The sequence below is a fragment of the Lithobates pipiens genome, unplaced genomic scaffold (assembly GCF_037356315.1).
Source record: "Lithobates pipiens isolate NorthernLeopardFrog02 unplaced genomic scaffold, aLitPip1_a1.2 Scaffold_22, whole genome shotgun sequence".
Taxonomy (NCBI): Eukaryota; Metazoa; Chordata; class Amphibia; order Anura; family Ranidae; genus Lithobates; species Lithobates pipiens.
Window position 1 is genome coordinate 63,897,234 of NW_027507784.1, and position 21,789 is coordinate 63,919,022.

Here is a 21,789-nt window from a genome sequence, read left to right on the forward strand (position 1 = left end):
AAATTAGTGTTATACATTATAGCATATAGCAGGTAAAACACAAAACCTCAATTACAATTATAAAATAAATGATCACAACTCTCAAATTACAAGTTACTGAAATGGGGTATTCCTTTAAATAGGACCTGTTAATAAAATATACATTTCTAATGAAGTATATGTCAGCAATGCCTAATACTTCTGATTAACAAACATACAGCAAACAGGCAGGTTAATATGATAATATGTTGAGCTCTGTCATTTCAAAGCCATTGTTTCCAATTTTTAGGGACTAATGAAGGGAATGGTACCACTGGATTGGCGTAGGGCCAATGTGGTGCCTATACTTAAAACCAAGTAACTATAGACCTGTTCGTTTAACTTCTATAGTCGGGAAGATACTGGAGAGTTTAATTAAAGACCACATAGATGAGTTCTTGATGGAAAAAGATATTTTAAGCAACAGACAGCATGGATTCACGAAAGACAGAAGTTGTCAAACAAATCTGATTTCTTTTTATGAGGAGGTAAGTAAAACCTTAGACAGAGGGGTAGCTGTGGACGTGGTATACTTGGATTTTGCAAAAGCGTTTGATACAGTTCCCCAGACACGGCTCATGTGTAAGGTAAAGTCTACAGGCTTGGAAATATCAATTTGTATATGGAGAGAAAAATGGCAAAAATACAGAATTCAGAGAGTGAGTGGTTAATGATTCTTACTCTGAATGGTGTAAGGTTATCAGTGGTTCAGTGACTGGGACCCTTAATTTGTTATATGATTATAAATGATATTGGGTCTGGTATTAAAAATACCATTTCAGTCTTTGCTGATGACACCAAACTATGCAGTGGAATAACGTCTTTACAGGATGTCTCCAATTTACAAGCCAACCTCAATGCTCTGTCTAATTGGGCGACTGTGTGGCAGACGAGGTTTAATGTTGATAAATGTAAAGTTATGCACTTGGGGGCTAAGAATATGCATGCATCATACATACTAGGGGGAGTACAACTGGGGGCATCCGTAGTGGAGAAGGATCTGGGGGTTTTGGTAGATCATAAACTCAATAATAACATGCAATGCCAAGCTGTGGTTTCCAAAGCGAACAAGGTCCTTTCTTGTATTAAGAGAGGTATGGACTCCCGAGAGAGATATAATTTTGCCCCTGTACAAATCATTAGTAAGACCTCATCTGGAATATGCCGTTCAGTTTTGGGCACTAGTTCTCAAAAAGGATATCGGGGAACTGAAGAAAGTGCAGAGAAGGGCAACCAAACTGATAAGAGGCATGGAGGAACTCAATCCATGGAGGATTAGAGGAACTGATTTTATTCTCTCTTGAGAAGAGGAGATTAAGGGGGGATATGATCACCATGTACAAATATATAAGGGGTCCATATAGTGAACTTCATGTTGAGTTTTTCACGTTACGGTCAACACAGAGGACAAGGGGGCACTCTTTACGCCTAAAGGAAAAGAGATTTCATCTCCAAATATGGAAAGGTTTCTGCACAGTAAGAGCTGTGAAAATGTGTAATAGACTCCCTCCAGAGGTAGTTCTGGTCAGCTCAGTAGATTGCTTTAGGAAAGGCCTGGATTCTTTCTTAAATGCACCCAATATAACTGGGTAGTAACATTTATAGGTAAAGTTGATCCAGGGAAAATCCAATTGTCTCTTGGGGGTCAGGAAGGAGATTTTCCCTTGCTGAAGCAAATTGGATCATGCTTTGCTGGGGTCACCTTCCTCTAGATCAACTTTGGGTACAGGATTAGGTATATGGGACTGTTTGATATTATTTATTTATTTTTGTGGTTGAACTAGATGGACTTGTGTCTTTTTTCAACCCGACTAACTATGTAACTATGTATGTAACAAACACCATTAATACTATTAACGTTAAGGTGATCTCTTGTATACTAGATCTAAAAACTTTGGGAAGACTAATGGTTTTTTTTTTCAATTAGCAGGAACCAGTCCTGCTGGTGGTGGACTTTACTGGCACTCACATGAGACAAATTTGTATAAAAATATAAAATATTTGGGACCAGAAGATGAAAATGCACACACCTCTATCTTCACACATAAATGTTTAGATGTAAAGAGGTGTCTGCATAATGGTCCCTATTAGGACGTCTGTACCATATGCCAACTTATTGTTTTTAATCATGTATCAACGCACTGGTGGCATCTTTTAATGATCAAGAATAAAATGTTATTTTTATACAAATTTGTCTCATGTGGGTGCCAATAAAGTCCACCACCAGCATCAGCCAGATATACGGTACTATAATAATTGGGATGTGGCATGGGTAAAGGTCTTTCTTTTTTTCTAATGTTTATTTTCAGTCCAGTTAAAAAAATTACAATTTACAGCAAGCTTTTGGGACCTTTCTTATGTCCCTTCCTCAGACGTTATACAATTAATAAATTGTATAATACCAAAAGATTTGTAACACACTTGCAAGCCAATATAGCCTGGTCTATGACCTCCACTACAGATAGAACACTACAGTGGGACCCAGACGTGCCCTCATCTTGCTGACTGGACAGTTAAGGAGAAGAAGCACACTGAAGGGGTCATCCTTCTCTCCTCCTTTCAGTATATTCCTTGGGCATTGCTACACAGCCTGATTGGCTCCAAATGCTGCCCCAAGGCTAGTATGGATATTAGTTTCAGATCCTCACATTAGTTGCATTTAAGTTATTTTTTAATGAAACTGCACATAACTGCATTAATTAGGGTTTTTATACTGCGGCTGCCTGGAGTCCAGCTTTAAACATGAAAAATGAATTTGATAATTTCTGTACAATTGGTAAACACCCGAAAGTCTAATGCAGTCTATCCATATTTATGAAAGCAAGATGCGTCAGTACGAGGATATATGTCCGCTCATTTCCCTTGATGATATGAATGAGCTGACTCATAGCCGTATATTTCCTGCGAGGCTCGGAGCTAAACTGATCATCCCACAAATAAACTTCACTACATGGAAAAAAAATGGAAAAAATGATGTTCACTAATGCACAAAGGAAGATATGTGCTGCTTGATCTGTAAATGAATCAATATTAATAGTAACAACTGCAGGAATAAACAAGCTTTAGCTCTCCATTACACTCTCCATTAGACTTCAAGGTACAAATACTATCAGGCATGGGTCAGTACAATTGATATCCTACAGAGCCCCAGAACCCCCTGCAACTCCCTCCTAGCAGGGACAGCGGTATGTATATCTGGTACTATTCTGCTTCACTGTTCTATACTGGAGAGGGAAGGTTCTAATAGACCTAATTTATACTAAGCAGGAAAATCTACACTAACAAGCAACTCAGAATGATCCAATTATCACAAGAAATGCTTGAAATCATTTTATTGGTCCATTTATGGACATCCTAAGTTTATAGCATTAAATAATCTTGCTGTTGTAACAGGGGGTCTGCCATGGTAGTGTCCCACGCAGAACTACATAGATTATGGCACCTGATAAGGCAGGCATATGTCACAGCTAAACTCCAAGCAGTGACCTGACTTTTCTCTACTTCAGTTAAGTAACAACGCTTGGTCACCTAGCCAGTCTGTGATTGGACAATAAAAATGCATAAGAAGACTGAAGAGCTCCTCCCTCTGCTTACACTTCTCTCTCAAATCAGCATGTCAGTTGTCAGCACATGTGCATACAGAAAACCTGATTGGCAAAACGTTTCTTTTCATTACGGATAAAGAGTAAAGAATCGTTATAATAGCCCTTTCAGGTTTTTCTGCCATCTGTGTTTCATTGCGGAGATTTTCCTTCACTTAAAAGAGAAGTATGGGTTTTCTTTTTGTTTAATAATCTTACCTACCTAGGTCCAATGCTGCATCTAAGACTGAGAACCAATAGATCTAACACCAGCGATTGCTCAGTTCTCAGGGCTGGTTTTCAGTCACCAGCTCTCTGCTCTTCCCCCTCCTTGCTTGAGTGCTGAACCGTGGAGGGTGCGGAAATGATTGGCTCAGGCTCTCTGCGCCTTGGGCAGTTTCTGACCATATGGTTATGATCCTTCCCGAGCATGGACTGATTCTGTGACATCACTGCCCCATCATGTCCCGGGTGGTGACGTGCCCCAAAGCACCCCCCCCCCCATGTTGAGGTGCTAGCTCATCTTTTTACCGTGGGGTTCCACTTAAAATCCATACCAGATCTTTTAGGGGGCACCCCACGCCAGTTTTTTTTTTCATTTTGGCGAAGGTTCCCCTTTAAGATCCTCAGCGCACAAGCCACACCACAAGTCAGATCATCATGATCCAACTTGTGGTGTGACTTCTATTCAAATCAGTGGGCTCCCATAGGGAACCATTGATTTTGAATAGAGGCAGAGAAACGCCTCTAAAAGCTAGCACGGCTAAACGTGCATTAACGTCAATGCAAAAAGCTACTAAAAGCACGTTTTTACAGCAGCTTTTTCCTGGCATTGGTAGTGGCTTTGCAGCTCGTTTTTTCGAATGCCCTGTGTGCATGAGGCCTTAATGTCCCGTAGTCACAAAAGGAAGTGAGTGAAAATCCATTCAAAGTAAGGTAAATTCCAGCAGAACTAGTGTCCCCATTGGATGATTTCCCTCTATTTCTGTTCCAGTGACCAGTTACACTTTCATTCATTTGAAAGGAAGTATAAGGGACAGCCAAAGGTTTAGCCTAATAGCCTAATGGTAAGTGTCTGGAGGGTACTTGGAGAGCACCAAAAGCACTGCACTGAAGACTTATAGCACCAAGATTTCTATACCAGAATAAACTTTACTAGCATCCTAGCTAAACTGATATCTATGTAAACTTAAGAGAAAACAAAACATTCTTAGTAATAAAAGATGGACAAAAGCTTTACTTGAACAATAGTGCACGTTAGTGAAATACATTTATCAGGAAGCCTGACTGTGTTACCTGCTAGTCCTGAGTTAAATATAACTGTGGGTGAGGCAGTTCCTGGAAGAGGGGGAGCTCCTGGTGGTGGAGGAGGAGGTGGAGGAACTGGAGGCTCTGCAGTTGGTAGAGGAGGTGGTGGCGGGGGTGGAGGTGGCGGCGGTGGAGGAGGAGGTGGGGGTGGGGGTGCAGGCGGCATAGCTGCTGGTATAGCACCAATTTCCACTATAACAAAAAGAAAGAAAAAAAATTATAATGCATAAACCAAGAACATAATTTCAGCTTTGTCTTGTACACAGGATTGTTGGATGCTGTTATGCACGTCATTCTTGTGTTTGATGTGTGTCACCTCACTAGGGAATCCACTCAATCCACTAGGGAAGTGATTAAAACGCATGTTACCCCAACATTTCATATTTCTGATATTTGTCTCTTGTACTGTTCTCTTTGTATTACTTCCTTCTTGTGGAACACCTTGGGATCCTGCCAGTCCCCCTGCTTTCCTATTTCAAACTGACCATGCCAGGCAAGTAAGCCCATCCATTCTAGCGTGGTCAGTCTTTGCTTTCAACTTGGGAGCATAACCTGTCTGAAATCCAAAACTTCTGTTGAGACCTGCACAGTGGCATGCTGAGTGGCTGAGCCAGCTTCTGTGCAGGTATCTGGGTGGATCCCAACATTGGGTGGATCCCAACATTGTGGGGATCCCTGCAGAGCCTGGACCAGCTCAGTGACATCAGCGGACAGCAGACTTTAGCCTGCTGTCAGCTGAATCTGGGTTACAGGAGTGGAAAACTAAGTGCACTCATGTGACCCACAGAAGTATGGCCAAAAAAAGCTTAGGCCAAACTTCTCCTTTAAATCATGTCCTTTGGAGTAGATGCCGGCAAAATTCAAGGCTTATATCTTCTAACATATATCCTACCACTTAACCAATGTCTATGGGAGTCCTAAATTAACAATTTTTAAACAATGTGACTTTTCTCATCGGTGTTAAATTAGAACTAGCATGACCAGGACTACACTGTTTTTAGTGTTGGCAGTTTTTGTGGATTAGGTTTACAGATGTATCATTACATGAAGCACATTTCAGAAGACTCCTCTTACAAATATATAGGATACTTTGTTCACTTACCTTCCCCAGACTCTGCAGACGCAGGAGGTAGAGGTGCAGGAGTTGCTGCTGAAGATACAGAACTTCCTGATACAATTGTAGGTGCTCCAGCAGGCACAGGATGACCAGTTTGTGGGATACCGGTGCCCGTTGATGCTCCAGGCACCACCTCTGCCCCTGATGGCACACCACCTGTCACCAGTGGCATGATAGATATATCTCCATCACCTTTTTTCTGAATTTTAAGAGTCCCCTGTTTTTCCAACTCATGGATCTTTCTTTCCAGGGTGGATTGTCTCTGAATGGCTTCCTCCTTCTCCTTGACCATTTTCCGCAGTGTGCTGACTTGTGTGTTTGCATCTTTACAGACATCCTGCGTGGAAATAGGAGGCAGATGAGGTAAGACAGGGTACAGTTATGGGGCAAATATAATACAATAATATTAAAGAATATAAATATATCACACAAATAAAAAAATCATGGACAGTTTTGCTGGGAGCCCTGTTGTAGCTCCCAGCAAACCTTTCCAAGGAGTTGTCCAAGCAAGCACAAAAATCAGTAGCTGAAGAAAATATTTCAGCCATAATCTTTTTATTTTTTTTAAAGATGGATCAGGGTTATAACCTTTTCCGTTATCCGTTCAGACAAATCCACCCATTATTTTTCATGCTGGTTGCTGTCTCAGGGAGAAATGTGAGGGGAAATGCAAACTTTTACAGATGTCACAAGCAGAAGAAGGGATGTCTTCCAATGGGATCACCTGTTCCAGTAACACCTGTGAAAGGTTTTCCCATCTCTTTGGGGTGATTCTTTCTACCTTCCTGTTGTGTCCTTGGAACAGGATATAAAATCTCCAGGGTGGGGACAAAGACAGCAGTAAAAACTAGACAAAGGCTCTAACCTTGCTGCTCACTATCCAAAGCAAAGTTTAAGTTGGGGTTGAGTTTTAGGCGTTCAAAGGTTGAGGTTAATGGTCTCTTTTAGCCCTAGTACACACAGTCGGATATTCCGACAACAAAATCTGTCGGATTTTGTCCGAAACTTGTGTTGCATACACACGGTCGGACAAAGTTGTCGGAAAATCTGATCGTTCCGAACGTGGTGACGTTATTTCGTTACGACGGGACTACGTTCAGGCTAGTAGCCAATAGCTTTGGTCTAGGAATTTGATCTGAGTATGCGTGGCACTTTGTCTGATCGGAAATTCTCTACAAACGATAGGACAAAGTCCCATCGGACCATGTTGTCGGAAAATTTTATAGCCCAGCTCTAAAACTTTGTCGGTCCGATATTCCGATGGAAACAGTCCGATTGAGCCCACACACGGCGAATTATCCGACAACACGGTCCGATCGGACATTTTCTGTCGGAATGTCCGACCGTGTGTACAAGGACTTACACTTGTTTTGTTGCATTAAACTCTCAGATGACTACTAGTGGTAAAAGTACACACTTATCATATAAGTTATGTTAATAAACAATGTACACATTTGGTACATACCAGATGTACAGATAAGGTCATATCAGGCCGTGGTAGACTAAGCCCTAGTTGCTTTTGTAATCTGCCAGCAACCGTATGCAAAGCAAATTAGAACTTTTCAAAGTCACTGCGTGCATAAACATAGGTACTTCCCTAGATGTCAATATAGGTACTTTTTAACAGGTTGATCAGGTGGCACCATGGTATAAAGCATTAATCATGCCTTTCGTTTACCACTTAGAAACAGAGGCACTTCAGGAGAGCTGCATTGTGATGACTGATACCTAAAGGTAAATCCAGGCAGGTTAGGCTACCAGCTTTGTACCTTAACAGTTTACATATTTAGATTTTTGTACAGGTTTTCATGAAAGAAAATTATAATAAAACTGTTTGTTTAATGTCAGACCCTTCTGGAGCACTGGAACCAAAAGATTATGGGTTACAAATAGCAGTGGCTACATCTGGTATTGTACCCTGGCCATACAGTATTCCATTGGTTGGACTCCAATTAAACAAAAGTTTGGCATCCCACTGATCTTTATAGGAAAGTTTTGAAAGGCACAGACTCTTCAAAGTGACTACACAGAAAAACCCCAACCCAACATTTTTCTAGTTTTATGTGATGTCCGCTCTATCTAAGTGTACAAAAACAATGCCTTTTCCCCACTGAGCAGCCACAATCTATACCAGCTTTTCTCAATCTTTTTTACCCCAGTGGAACCTTTAAAATTATTTTCAGGTCATGGGGAACCCCTTCTAAAAGACATTGATTTGAGAAAAATGCCTTACGTTGATGGTCAGGAGAGAGAGGGCTCTCCATTTTCAGGCAGCTAAAAATATCATTGATGTCATACTGCTTGCTCTGCCAAGGGGTGTTTTGCCCCGAAATTAGGCAGGAACCAGCAAACTAAAGGTCAATCAGCCATAGGTCATGGAACCCTTAGCAACCTCTGTAGAAAACCTAGGGTTCCATGCAACCCTGGCTGATCTATACAACTGCCAAAATAAAATTGCTGCATAACAACGTTTGTTAGCAATAGGTCAAGGAACCCATAGCAACCTCTAGAGCATTGATAGGCAATTAGCGGACCTCCAGCTGTTGCTAAACTACAAGTCCCATCATGCCTCTGCCTCTGGCTGTCATGCTGTGGGTGTAAGCCCTTGTACACATGGTCGGACATTCCGGTGGACAATGTCCGATAGGACCGTGTTGTCGGATAATCCGACGGTGTGTGGGCTCCATCGGACTGTTTTCGTCCGAGTATCCGACGGACCAAGTTTTTCAGCTGGGCTATAAAATTTTCCGACAACATGATCCAATCGGATTTTGTCTGATCATGTGTAGAGAATTCTGAAAGTGCCACGCATGCTCAGATCAAATTCCTAGACCAAAGCTATTGGCTATTAGCCTGAACGTAGTCCCGTCCTAACGAAATAACGTCATCACGTTAAGTATCATTGGATTTTCTGACATCTTTGTCCGACTGTGTGTATGCAACAGTTTCGGACAAAATCCGTCAGACAAAATCCGATGGATTTGGTTTTCGGAATGTCCGACCGTGTGTACAAGGGCTTAGAGTCTTGCTATGCCTCATGGGAATTGTAGTTCTGCAACAGCTGGAGGTCCGCTAATTGCATATCCCTGCTCTAGAGGAAACCTAGGGCTCAGCCTGGCTGAGAATGGCTGATTTATACAGAGTAACAGTTTTTTGGCTCCTTGTAGAACACCTCAGAATAGTCTTAATTGTTCTTTCATGCAGATATCTCTGGGAGTTCAAACACAAGACATGACCCTTTATAGCAAGAGATTAGTTGTTCAGGACACAGAACAGAATAATTGTATAGCTGATACCCTGTTGACAAAAAAAGAAATAAAGAACACAGTAGACAGAGAACAGGAATGTTAGCGGGTTTAGTGTCTACGTTATTCCTTTCACCAAAGCGGCTTCATGTTTTGTATCTCAGATACATAGCAAGGCATTGTACTGTGCCAGTCACTCACACCACTGTACAACAAATAGCAGGTCAGGGAAGATGGGGGATTTAACAAAGTAGTAACAGGTTAAGTTTCAGCTCATTGTGAAAATCTCTACAGCATAGGCAATGTTCTCTGTACATTTAGGTGAGCTCATTTTTAAATTGTAATATCAAGACAATAAGAAACGTACCCAAGCAATTTCCAGTTCTTTATGCCTTTGCATGAGCTGTTTTTCCAGTTCTACGATTTTTGCCATTGCTTCATTTTCTGTGTCTAGGAGTTTTTCAGAAAGCTAAGAATAAAGCAAAAGAAACACAGTTTATTTTTATTTATTTGCATGGTTCCCTCAATTCCCATGGCATGAGGCATTAAACCATTCACATCACTTTATGCCACAGTAGAGTAGAGTAGAGTGCTAAAATGGCTTAACATGTACTGTATGGCTTCTTCAAGGAGGCATGTTCCCTGGCTGATTTAGCGGTCAGCTTTTCACCTGTATACTGGAAAAGTGTTTTAAAAACAAAACACAAAGGTAGGTAGTGAAAAATTAACCCAGAACCCCAGTGTTGCAATTTCTAACCCATTAACCAACAGACAAGTTCCAGCTGCAATGTTCTAGTACTATTTAGGGTACTCATAAACATGCAAACAGGAAGGTGTAAATAAATTATCTCTTTCAATTTTTTTTTCTCCATTTCAGTGGGTATGCCTGGTTCAATAATGGTATATGTTATTTGTAGACTTCTCCATATATGAACGTAGTTAGACAATGATCATATATAAATTTCCAGCTAGTACTAACCTTTATCAAACATTCATTAAGAGAGTTTTTGGAAATGGTTGGAATGGACTATAACAAACATATTTTGGGTCCATGTTAATATCTAAATGGCTGACTTGAGGTCTTGGGGGAGGGGGGGGCAACGGTGTCTTGAACATGATTCCTAGCAAGAGTGCTAGTAACATGGAATTTGTTTCCTTTTTCCTGCATTTGCAAGGACTTTTTAATTTGCCCTAATTTTCTCACATAAACCAAGAATATACTAACAGGTTCAGTGTCATCTTCCCAAACTGGTGCTGGAGTATGCATGAACCATATAAACATCATATTCTAAGCTTCATTTGTGGTGGGGGGATGAAACTGGTATTGTAGATTAGACACGTGCAATTCGTTTCAGTTCCAATACAAATTCAGATGAATCTTTGGTTATTCGGAGATTCGGATACATCCGAATCTCTGAATGATATAGTAATGAATAGTAACGAATTTTGTTGAAATCCGTTAAAATTTGTTTTGTTTATTGTTTATTCGTTTTCTAACAAATTCCAACTTTTCAGAACAAACTTCTGGTATGGATTTTAAAAGGAACCCCACACCAAATAATAAAAAAAAAAGCGGCATGGGGTCCCCCCCAAAATCCGTACCAGACTCTTATCCCAGCATGCAGCTTGTCAGGTCAGGTCATGTGACATCAGAAGGAAACAGTGTCACCGAGTGACGTAGCCGGGGGGTCCCGCCCCTTTCCTATATAAGAGCTGTCAAAGCCGAAGAGAAGGCATATGGCAGGTAGTCTCTTAGGAGGCAAAGTGTTTTAGGGACTTGTCAAAGGACTTGTCAAAAACAGATTCCTGTGTTTCTTACTTTTTGACACTTTTTTTGGTGAATGGGTACGGGTACGATGTACCCGTTACGCATTCACATAGGGGTGGGTCAGGATCTGGGGGTCCTGACCACAACCCAGGGTTGTCGGAAGAGGCCCTTGTCCCCATCAACATGGGGACAAGGTGCTTTGAGGTGGGGGGCACAGAGCCCAAGCAGTTTTAAAAAAAATTTTTAGCGTGTACTGCCATTTTTACGTATACGCCATTTTTTTTTTACATTTTTCTATTGCCCGGCAATTTCCGGTATTCTTTATATTCATCTGTCAGTGGGGAAGCCTGCTGACAGATGATGCCTCATGGTTGTTAAGGACACTGACAGATGGCTTCCTGGCCCACTACTTAACAACCAGCTATTTCTTCACACAGAATACGAATCAGTCAATTGTTTTTCAACCGACCCAAATTATAATCGTTGTGCAAAATTGGAATTCTTCAAAAAATGAATAAATTAAATGAATTTTAATGAAAATAAACTAAATTTAACTAAAAAAAAACATAACTAAACAAATTCCGAAACCAAACTAAGCGAATTCCATAACGAAACAAAATTAGTAATATAACGAATCTATCTGATACTATAAACACAATTTTGCATTCTGCACATGTCTACTGTGGATCCCATAAAACCATAGGAACACAATAAAAAGCCCAAAAACAAAAAAGATACTGTATTTGTATAACCTGGTATAACCTGCATATGATATATATATTGTTTCTCTTACATGAGAAATGTTTTCTTCCAGTTCTTCCACTCTCTCCAGAGCTGCGTTCTTGGTCTCGGCGTCCTCCAAAAGCGCACCCACATCAAACACATTATCTAGATAGGCCTGAATCTGGACTTGAAGCTTATCACTCTCCGTATGCTTCAATTTCTGAATGTCAAAGAATGCAGAAGATTAAATACAGTGCAATCAGTACATATAATTCACAAAGACTGGTCAAAATACTGAGAATGATAACTCAACACAAGAAAAAACGATTTTGGTTGCAGTGTCATACATAAGAGAAGCGGCTACAAGTGCTTAATTTATTCTCTCTGGAAAGAATATACTTGAGAGGATATGTGATAGCATATACAAATACAAATATCTCAATGGTGATCCCTCTGTAGGTAGGAAACTATTCAGTCTCAGGGAGTGTAAGAGGACACAGGGCCACACTGGAGGAGTGGACAGGAGGAGAAGCAGTTTAACCATAAGCTGCGTAGGGGGTTTTCACTGTAAGGGCGGTAAGGATGTGGAACTCTCTTCCATTATCAATGGTGTCAGCAGGAAGAATTGATAGTTTTAAAAGACTCTTGGATATGCATCTTAATGAACACAATATAGAGGGATATGGGAAATGATTATGGACATTGACACACACACACTCAGGCTGAACTGGATGGACTATTGTCTTTATTCAACCTTACAAACAATGTAACTATGACTCTTGAGATTATTAGTTACTTGCAAGTTTATGCTACTCTGACTGTCTTGGGGGCCCTATTCATGAGCAGGACCAGATTAAGCCAAAAGGGCATTAGTGGATAATAAAATTAGGAATAACTAAAATGGCAAATATGGAAACGGGCAAATTTTAATGTGAACTTAAAGTGATTGTAAAGGTTTGTTTTATTTTCTTAAATAACAAACATGTCATACTTACCTGCTCTGTGCAAGGGTCCCCCTTTTCTGGGGTCCCCTGGCGGTACTACAGGCTCCTCTTCATTGGGTGCAACCAAGAGCCGTTTTCCATGGGGGCACCCATGTGGGCATGCTCCCGAGTAGTGCTGCTGGGCGCTCCAGGCTCCTCTTCATTGGATACCCCCACCAAGAGCCGCTTTCCATGGGGCACCTATGCGGGCACACTCCCGAGTCCTGCTGCTGCATCCATTGACACAAAAAGCAGGACTTGGCCCCACCCCTGGCTCCCGTGTCACTGGATTTGATTGACAGTAGTGGGAGCCAATAGCTCCTGCTGCTATCAATCTATCCAATGAGGACCGGAGACAATGGCTGGAGCTGCTGGGCTCATGATCTTTGCTGGAACGATCGGGTTCAGGAAAGAAAAAGGGGGGCTCTGGGGGGCAACTACAGCACAGAAGGTTTTTCACCTTAATGCATAGTATGCATTAAGGTGAAAAACCATGAGACTTTACAACTCCTTTAAACTCAAAAAGTGAAGATTTACTTTGTTACAGGGAACATATAGAAATATTAATTGTACCTAAACAGTACCCTGGAAAAATAACCTTTTGTTTGGAATTCCCCCTGGAAAAAAAAACTTCTGTGCATCCAGCCTCATAAGTGTTCTGTATATCTGCAGCATGAGATCTAAGGCATTGTTGCCTCTGGCTGCCAGATTCAGAAGATTTGGAGTGAGAATAAGTGATGTCACTTCTGTGCAGCTCACTCCTCCTTGCTGGAGACTCTAACATGAGGAAGCAAGGCCCTGCTCCTACCAAGGTGGATGCCTCCACACAGAGACACAGCAGACACAGAAGAATTTTCACTTTACACATTAATTGGCACAGTGGGGTTGATTTACTAAAATTGGAGAGTGCAAATCTGGTGCAACTCTGCATAGAAACGAATCAGCTTCTAGGTTTTTTGTCAAAGCTTTGTTGAACAAGCTGAAGTTAGAAGGCTACTATGCACAGCTTCAACAGATTTTGCACGCTATAGTTTTAGTAAATCAACCCCAGTTAGTGTCTTGTTTCGTGTTTTCAAGCTCAAAATGTATATGTTCATGTAAAGCTATTTATTTCTATTGCAATGGTATATATTGTAGGTCTGTTGTTTACTGTGAATGGAATTCTACCTATAAAGCAGCTTTGTTTTGTATACACAAAACAAGTTGCATTAACCAATAGGCCTGAGAACCCAAGAAGCTTCTCTCCTACTAATCAATGACTAGGCATCCATGGTTGATATAGAATATGTACCCCTAAGCGTTAAAACTGTACCTTCATTGGGACAGGAAGCTGATACTAAATATAATCTCCAGAAAAATATAATAATTCTTAGGGTTGGTATTATCCATTTTCTGACACCCAAAATTGCAACGCCCCTTTTTAATGGCACCAGAGGATCACACTATGTAAAGTTGCGTTACTCCATTTATATTTAAAAAGGAGTTCCAGTCATTTTTGTGTTTATTAAAAGTCAGCAACTACAAAAACTGTAGCTGCTGACTTTTAATAAACACACACTCACCAGTCCCAGGATCCAGCGATGTGGCCCCCGAACCCCCGGTTCTCTCCCACTCCTCTATCCGGCGCCGGGATTACAAGTGTGGGCACCCGGCTGGGACAGCTTGCAGGTTCACTGACAGATCTTCCCTTTTTTGAGTGGAGCTCCGCTTTAACTTAGACCCACATTTTTTAAACCATGATAAAAAGTTACATGGCCACAAAATCACAGAGGGGTTTTACAAGCAATCACATCTAAATTATCCATTGATGGAAGACTCCTTAAAGAGTAAAAAGTAAGAAAAAAAAACTTTCCAAAAGAAACACTTATAATAGCTGGGCATATATTTTGTTACAGTTACAATTGAAGATCTAATTTTTAACCTCTCATGACCCAGACAGTATATGTTGTGACTATTAGTTGTCACAATCAAATGACACAATATGTAATAGAAAATATGAGGATTACAATAACTTTTCTGCATATCCTAAAATCTGGCGTCAGATTTGTAGAAAATCTATCTATTTATCTGTGTATCTATCTAACTATCTATCTGTCTATCTATGTCTACCTATAAATATTTTTATCATCTATGTATTATTTACAACTATCTCACTCTAGGTATCACTACCTATACCTATTTTATCAATCAATGTATTTATCTATTATATTTCTTTAAGATCTATCTATCTATCTATCTATCTATCTATCTATCTATCTATCTATCTATCTATCTATCTATCATCTACTGATCTATGATTATTATGTATCTCTACCTAAACCTAGTTTTATCTATCTATCAATGTGGTTACCTATTATATTTCTATCATCTAGATCTACCTATCATAGTCTATCTATCGATCTATCTCTACATATAACCTTTTTTTTTTTATCTATGTATTCTATCTATCAATCTATCGCTACACATAACTTTTTTTATCTATGTATTCTATCTATCTATCTATCATAGTATTTTTCTATCATCTACTGATCTATCTGATTATTATGTATCTCTACCTAAACCTAGTTTTATCTATCAATCTGTTTACCTATTACATTTCTATCATCTATATTTACCTATCATAGTCTATCAATCGATCTATCTCTACATAAAACCTTTTTTTTAATCTATGTATTCTATCTATCTATCTATCTATCATATTATTTTTCTATCATCTACTGATCGATCTGATTATTATGTATCTCTACCTAAACCTAGTTTTATCTATCAATATGTTTATTTATTATATTTCTATCATCTATATCTACCTATCATAGCCTATCTAGAAATCTATCTCTACATATAACTGTTTTTTATCTATGTATTTATCTATCTATCTATCTATCTAGAATCATTATCATCATCATCATATTTGTAATAAGAATAACAAAAATGTACAACGCAAGCAATATCATACACATACTTACATCCAGATATTCATCCAAGGCTAATTTGGTGAATTCAAACTGAAGATGAACTCTGAAATTCATGTCTTCTACCGAATGGACTACGATATTAATGAACTGCATACACGCCACCTGCAACAGCACGGCAAGAGTTAACTAATTAGAGATTGTGCAGAATGTGCAGGAAAGTTTGGTGAAGTATCCAGCACTCCCCTGATAGCCCTTCCTCCCCCATCTCCTATCATCACGGTTCCCTATTACCGGCTCTCATCCTCATTCCTATTTTTACCATTCCTTAATAAAATATGTGCCCACTGTTATAAAAACAACGGTGCCACAGAAGAGTTATTTTTAAAACAATAGGCAAACGGTAGACACATTTCTAAGTAATTATAATAAGGAGATGAATGGATGTGATTTGTTCTTTTGACAGCGATACACTTCAGTGGAGTAGAGCCATTGCCTTCCTAAAACAGAAAGGATTTTTATCTCAAATCCAAAATATAAGGAGTCATTCCACAAAAGAAAAAAAATTTGATAATGCAGATACTTATATTGTTCAGTATACTGTATTACTTATAGTTATATATTTTTTTTGCAGATCAAGCTGTCCACAAAAATGACAAAGACAGGGGTTTGGTGCAACTAAACAACTGCCACGGGTAGAGGACATCCAGTGTTCTGCTTTAATAACTATCACTACATATTTGTTTTACTGCTTTTAAAACACTATTTCTCGTCCATTAGAAATCAAAAAGTGGAGTGCCTATAGCTCATAGTGTTTGCATTATTACTGGTCATGCAAATCAGAATTTTAACCATACTGACTTGATAGAATGTCATTTTGTAGATAACCCTCTGATGGTATATGCAATTTCCTCCAGTTGTATCATTTTGTTGACTGGGGACAATAGATGTTTTACAATGCCCCAGGACACACATTTGTTATATGTTAGTAGTGAAATAAGCCAAAGCATAGCTTATGTTTTATGGTCCTTTAAAGGTCAGTCCACCTAAAAATGATGTTACAGCAATAGACAGAATTTGGTAAATTGAAACATTAACTCGATTTTTTTGCATTTTTGTACAAATCAATAAAAAGAAATAGGGCACAGAAAGCATGGACAGGGAAGGGGGCGCACCTAACACATTGCATAGAAAATACAGGCACGGGAAAGTAGGTGGTACAGTTTTTTTTTGTGAGCTGCATTAGTACCCTAATGTCACGTACACATGCTCGGATTTTCCAACAACAAATGTTGGATGTGAGCTTGTTGGCGGAAAGTCTGATCTTGTGTACGGGGCATAAGGTATAAAGGCTGACATTTGTAGTTATGAGAGGTTGGCCTGAGTGTGTAGGTGGGGTGGTAAAACAAAAAAAGCTGAGTTAATGTGGTAGGTCCCTTAAACATGGGGTGGGCTGTGTTGGAGTCCACCCGCTCAGCGAGGAATACATCCGCGGTGCATGTAGATGGCTGGTCCGTGTCTGCTCCGCTTATACAGAGTGGACATAGACACTGCCTGCTCTTCTCTATGGGCGGTCAGATGTAACAGACCGCCTGTCCATTCCCACCTGACTGCCATTCGATCCACCAGACATATGAGGAACGGATCCCCTCCTGTCTGTTTTTAGTAGACGGGATCGGCTCGGACATCGGCAGGTGTCAACGAACACATATCCGATGACACCCGCCGTGCCACGGAGGGCAATGGATGGTCCGATATGGTTCGCCAGAAAAACTGACAGGCGGACCCAGTCGATCCGTCCGTGCAAAAGGACCCTAAAGGAGAGGACCATGTCTGAGGTTGCCCAGTGGTCCGGTATCCCTAAATAAGGGAAGTAGGGAGAGGGAGGGGCTAGGGAACATGACTAGATGTAGTAAAGGTATGGGGGGGGGGGGGGGTAGAGGAAAGAAGAGGGAGAAGGAGAAAGAAAGAAAGGGGTATTGAGAAGAGGGTAGAAGGGGAGGTGGTGAAAGGGTTATTGTGGGGTAAAGAGGATAAGGAGGGGGATGTAGAAAACAAGGTGAAAAGTGTTGCAGAGCAAGGACGGAAGGGCGGGTGAGGGGAATGCTGGATAATATCTCCCCAACTATCATCTGGTTCAGAGCCTGACTGAGGAAATCGCTTAAGTAGAGAATATGTTGTGGAATTCTGTGAAAACAGCGTCTGTTTAATGGGCTAGGAGGCACTCCATACTTTTGATGTGATCAAGCTCAGTAACCTACTCCAGAAGGGTAGGTACATGTTGAGAACTTCCTTCTTTTATCCTTTCAGAAAATCTAGAGACATCTTCCTGTGGATGCTCCTTTCCAAGCCTTCCCGGATCTGCCAGAAAATCTAGTGTTGACATCATCCTGTGGGGGATCCTTCCCAGGCCTGCCTGGATCTGACCAACACAGTCCTATTCCTACCACAGCAGAAGGAGCCGTCCTTTCCCATGAATTTTGTATAATGTAAAATAAATTAAAAAATTCAACAGGAAAAGAGAGACCCCCCCCTCTTGTAATGTGCTAGGTGGGTGGGGCTGGGAATTCAAGTTCAGGGATCATGTTGAAAGGATCCATGAGAGACATAGAAAGGCAGCAGATGATTCAGATCAGTAGACAGACTCACCCTTTAATATGATATTATTGTTTCCCAATCAGAATAAAGTCTTTAGAGTTGTCTAAAAACTTTTAAAATGCCTTTACTTCATAACTTGAAAGTAAGAGGAAAGCTTTTTTCCTCATGGCAAAACTGTATTTCGAACATTTGAATTATTAATTACTATTAATATCAATGCATAATTCATTCTATCAGCTGCATTACACATGTACATGTATAGTATGCCATGACGCATATGTTGGCGCCACAAGCCTAATAAATTATACACTAGATTTTACATCAAACCTTCATCTTATTTACTTGTAATACATCTTTTTCCAAAGTTTAATTTTGCATTTGAAAACTTTACAAAGATTCTATAAAATTTATTTTCCAGAACTTAGTTCAGTTATTTACTTATTTTGGTCTACAAACTGTGACAGCTCTATTAAAGTGAACCTAACCTGAACCAAAATCGAATAAAAGTGCTGAGGTGCAGACAACCCGTTGTGCCTGCAAATACCTATGCTACTGTTCCTATAAGACTAGACTGTGCACAGGCCCTTGATTCTCTGCAAATGGACATTAAACCCTGCCGCCTCTGAATTGCCTCCTGTTATTCAACTGTCAAATCCCAGAGCCTCAGTGGGCACCAGAAACTCTAGCGTTGGTAGTTGAATGACAGTGGGTGGGTTTTAAAAGGGGACTTTAAGAAGGGGGCCACTTTAAGCTACTTGGGAAAGTTTGTAGATAAAGCAAAGCTGGCAGCTCAATCTTCTACACGCTTACGCGTTTTGGCATGTAGCCTTAGTCATAGCCATTAGGTTACTACAGGTGTTTTCAACTATATTCATACTTGCAAAAGTATATTAAAGCTGTACTCCAGAGGAGTTAAAAAAAAACATACTGCAGTTATATATATTTTTTTAAATTGTGTTAAGCCTCAGCCGCACGAGGCATAGAATACTGTATGCTCATGCAGGGCCGTGTTAACTCCCGGTGTTCCATGCACTTGTGCAGACAGTCCCACTGATGTCAATTGAGACTAGAGATCTGAAGGCCCAGAAAAAAAACAGAAAAGTTCAGAAAAAAAGTTTTTTTTCCGTTTTTTTCCTGAAGGCTTTTTTGTTTTTTTCCCAAAAATTTGACAAATTTAAAAAAGCAAAAAAAAATTGTGGAATATTTTATTTTAACAGGGTGTTGAATAAAATATTTTAAGACAGGGTGTTCGAATATTTTCCAAATCATTTCTAAAAAAAATGTATGATATCAGATTATTCTAATTTCTGTGAACTGAGTGAGGACAAGCAAGTCCTAGGTAACAAACGGAACCCTCCAATGCAAGAACAGTATGCATTTCTTCATTTAGGAGGTGCTGTGCTGCTATTGTAACAAGAAAAGGGTTTCAGTTTTGCTTTTGCATGTTAGTGGGTGTGTTTGGTTTGTTCTGTCCTCTTCACTAGGCCTCAAAAGCATTGGAAAAAAATACAGAACAACAAAAATGACCTGAAAGTATATACTTAATTAAAAAAGGTATGAGTTTACATGTATCTGATTCTGAATCCAGAAAACAGAATCATTTAGCTACATTAGTTTATCTTTATAAACTTTTGTGTAAATAATAATTTAATTACCAGTAATCTGGTTCTTCCCCCACCCCCACACAAAACCGTAGATTAGTGTCTTCTTGCAAAGTAGTAATTTTTTTTCTTTTTTTTTTCCTACTCCCTTCAGAAAAAAGGTGAGACCAACATCTAGCACATGAAGGTATTTTCGCATTACAAGTTCTTCTGAAAAGAAAAATGTGATTTGCAAATATTGTCAGATGAAATATGCATTTCCAAATGCTACCAGGATGACAAAACACATTCTTGTATGTAAGAAGTGTCCTGTAGATATTAAAAAATCCTTCATGGATCGAGTGAAGAGGACAACAATGATGACAATACACATAGTTTTTCTCAACGTTCTCATAACAGAATGACTGTAGCATTTTTTTCATTTTTGATTTTTCCGAGCTTCAAAATTTCCAGAAATTCTACATCTCAAATTGAGACACAGCGGCATCCATGTGGGTGTTGGCATGTGTCCCCGAACTCAGAAAGTCTGTTTGGGGACATGTAGCCGCACCCACACAGATGTCATATTTGGAACAGTGGCCGTGTCCATGCAGCTGCTCTGTTCTAATTGACATGAATGGGACTGCCTGCAGGAGGATGCACAGAACAACTGCGCATCCTCGTTGGGTTTAACACGGCCCTGTAGGGGCGTACAGTATAGTATTCCCCATGTGAATTGATTATGATATAAACAACTTGGCCAGACTGGAAATAGGAAGCCCAGCACTAGGAGTAAATCCGTCTCTTAAGTAGTGAACCTGTGCTGATTTGAGGGCACTTTCACACGTGGCCAGGAGGGAGGGGTGGTAAAAACAGGCAGCTGAGTAGTGGTTTTGTCACCTACGGTCACTCACCTGAATTCTGACATTACAGCCTAATAGGGCTGTACACATGCCAGGGCCATAATGCTTCGCTCTGCAGAACGTTTAACTCAGCCTGCAGCGTCTGTCAGGTGGCAGCACCTGTCAAATTCACCCATTTGGGATCAATGGGGCAACACTGCAACTGAGTTGCTTGCCAAAGTAAAACTGCCCTTTAATAAGTAAAATTAATAAATAAATCAGGCATCAGGAGGCGGCATTATGCACCTTCGTAACGCCTGCCAGCTGCTGCTATACCACCCATCTGAAAGGCAATCCACCATTGATCCTTTTTTAGAGATCAGTAAGCGTATTGCCTGAAAGAACTCTGAATGAGCAGAATTGATGATCTGTAGGTGTGCTGAGGGCTGGCAGTGTGTTTTGATCAAGCTGTGCTGCTGTTAAAGTTAAAGTCAAGTTGTGCTGTATGGTAAGGGTGCTTAGACCACAAAACAGTTGCACGAAATTACAAATCCTTTGGTGGACATATGGGTTTCCATATGTGTATGTTGACTGTAAATGTAGCTGTTTGCCTGGAATTCACATTAGTAACAATTAGTAATTAGAAACAGCATCTTACCATAAAATCAATATTGTTGTCTTCATTCCTGAAATGTTCCATGAGTTTCTCAAATCTCTGTTTCTCACCACAAACCTAGGATTGAAGCAGGGGGACACGTAAGATACCAGTAAAATACACAACCTTCTCATGTGATCAAGTGTAATGACCTTTCTAATTTGTGATAAATGATCACCTTGTAAAACAGCCCATTCAGTTTAATATAGAAATGAAAGGGAAATATAAAAAAAACATTATAAATACATTTTTTCCCTTTTGATCGCATTCCCGCTGTATTCAGTTGCATAAGAGCTGGGAAGAGGGAAGCAGCAGCACACTGAGCTTGGGTGGCTGTGCAGCGGCGGGGTGTGTGTGTGTGGGGGGGGGGGGGGGGGACAAGACTGATCATTGGAGGAGAGCAGTGTAAGTTCCACATAGCTAGAGAACTGACCACGATGTACTCTCCTGCTCAGTGTG

The 21,789-nt window shown here is 40.2% G+C and overlaps 1 protein-coding gene across 9 annotated transcripts in view; it reads right to left on the reverse strand.

Moving 5' to 3' along the window:
* FMNL2 (formin like 2) overlaps window positions 1-21,789 on the reverse strand; it is a 344,784-nt gene that overhangs the window by 47,766 nt on the left and 275,229 nt on the right. For all 9 annotated transcript variants that reach the window (XM_077447676.1, XM_077447681.1, XM_077447679.1 and 6 more), the window contains exons 10-15: window positions 21,334-21,408; window positions 15,710-15,820; window positions 11,831-11,980; window positions 9,637-9,738; window positions 6,010-6,361; window positions 4,896-5,099 (exon numbers count right to left, since the gene is read on the reverse strand). In XM_077447676.1, coding sequence (XP_077303802.1) covers window positions 4,896-5,099; window positions 6,010-6,361; window positions 9,637-9,738; window positions 11,831-11,980; window positions 15,710-15,820; window positions 21,334-21,408 — 994 coding nt within the window. The remainder of the gene's footprint in view (window positions 1-4,895; window positions 5,100-6,009; window positions 6,362-9,636; window positions 9,739-11,830; window positions 11,981-15,709; window positions 15,821-21,333; window positions 21,409-21,789) is intronic.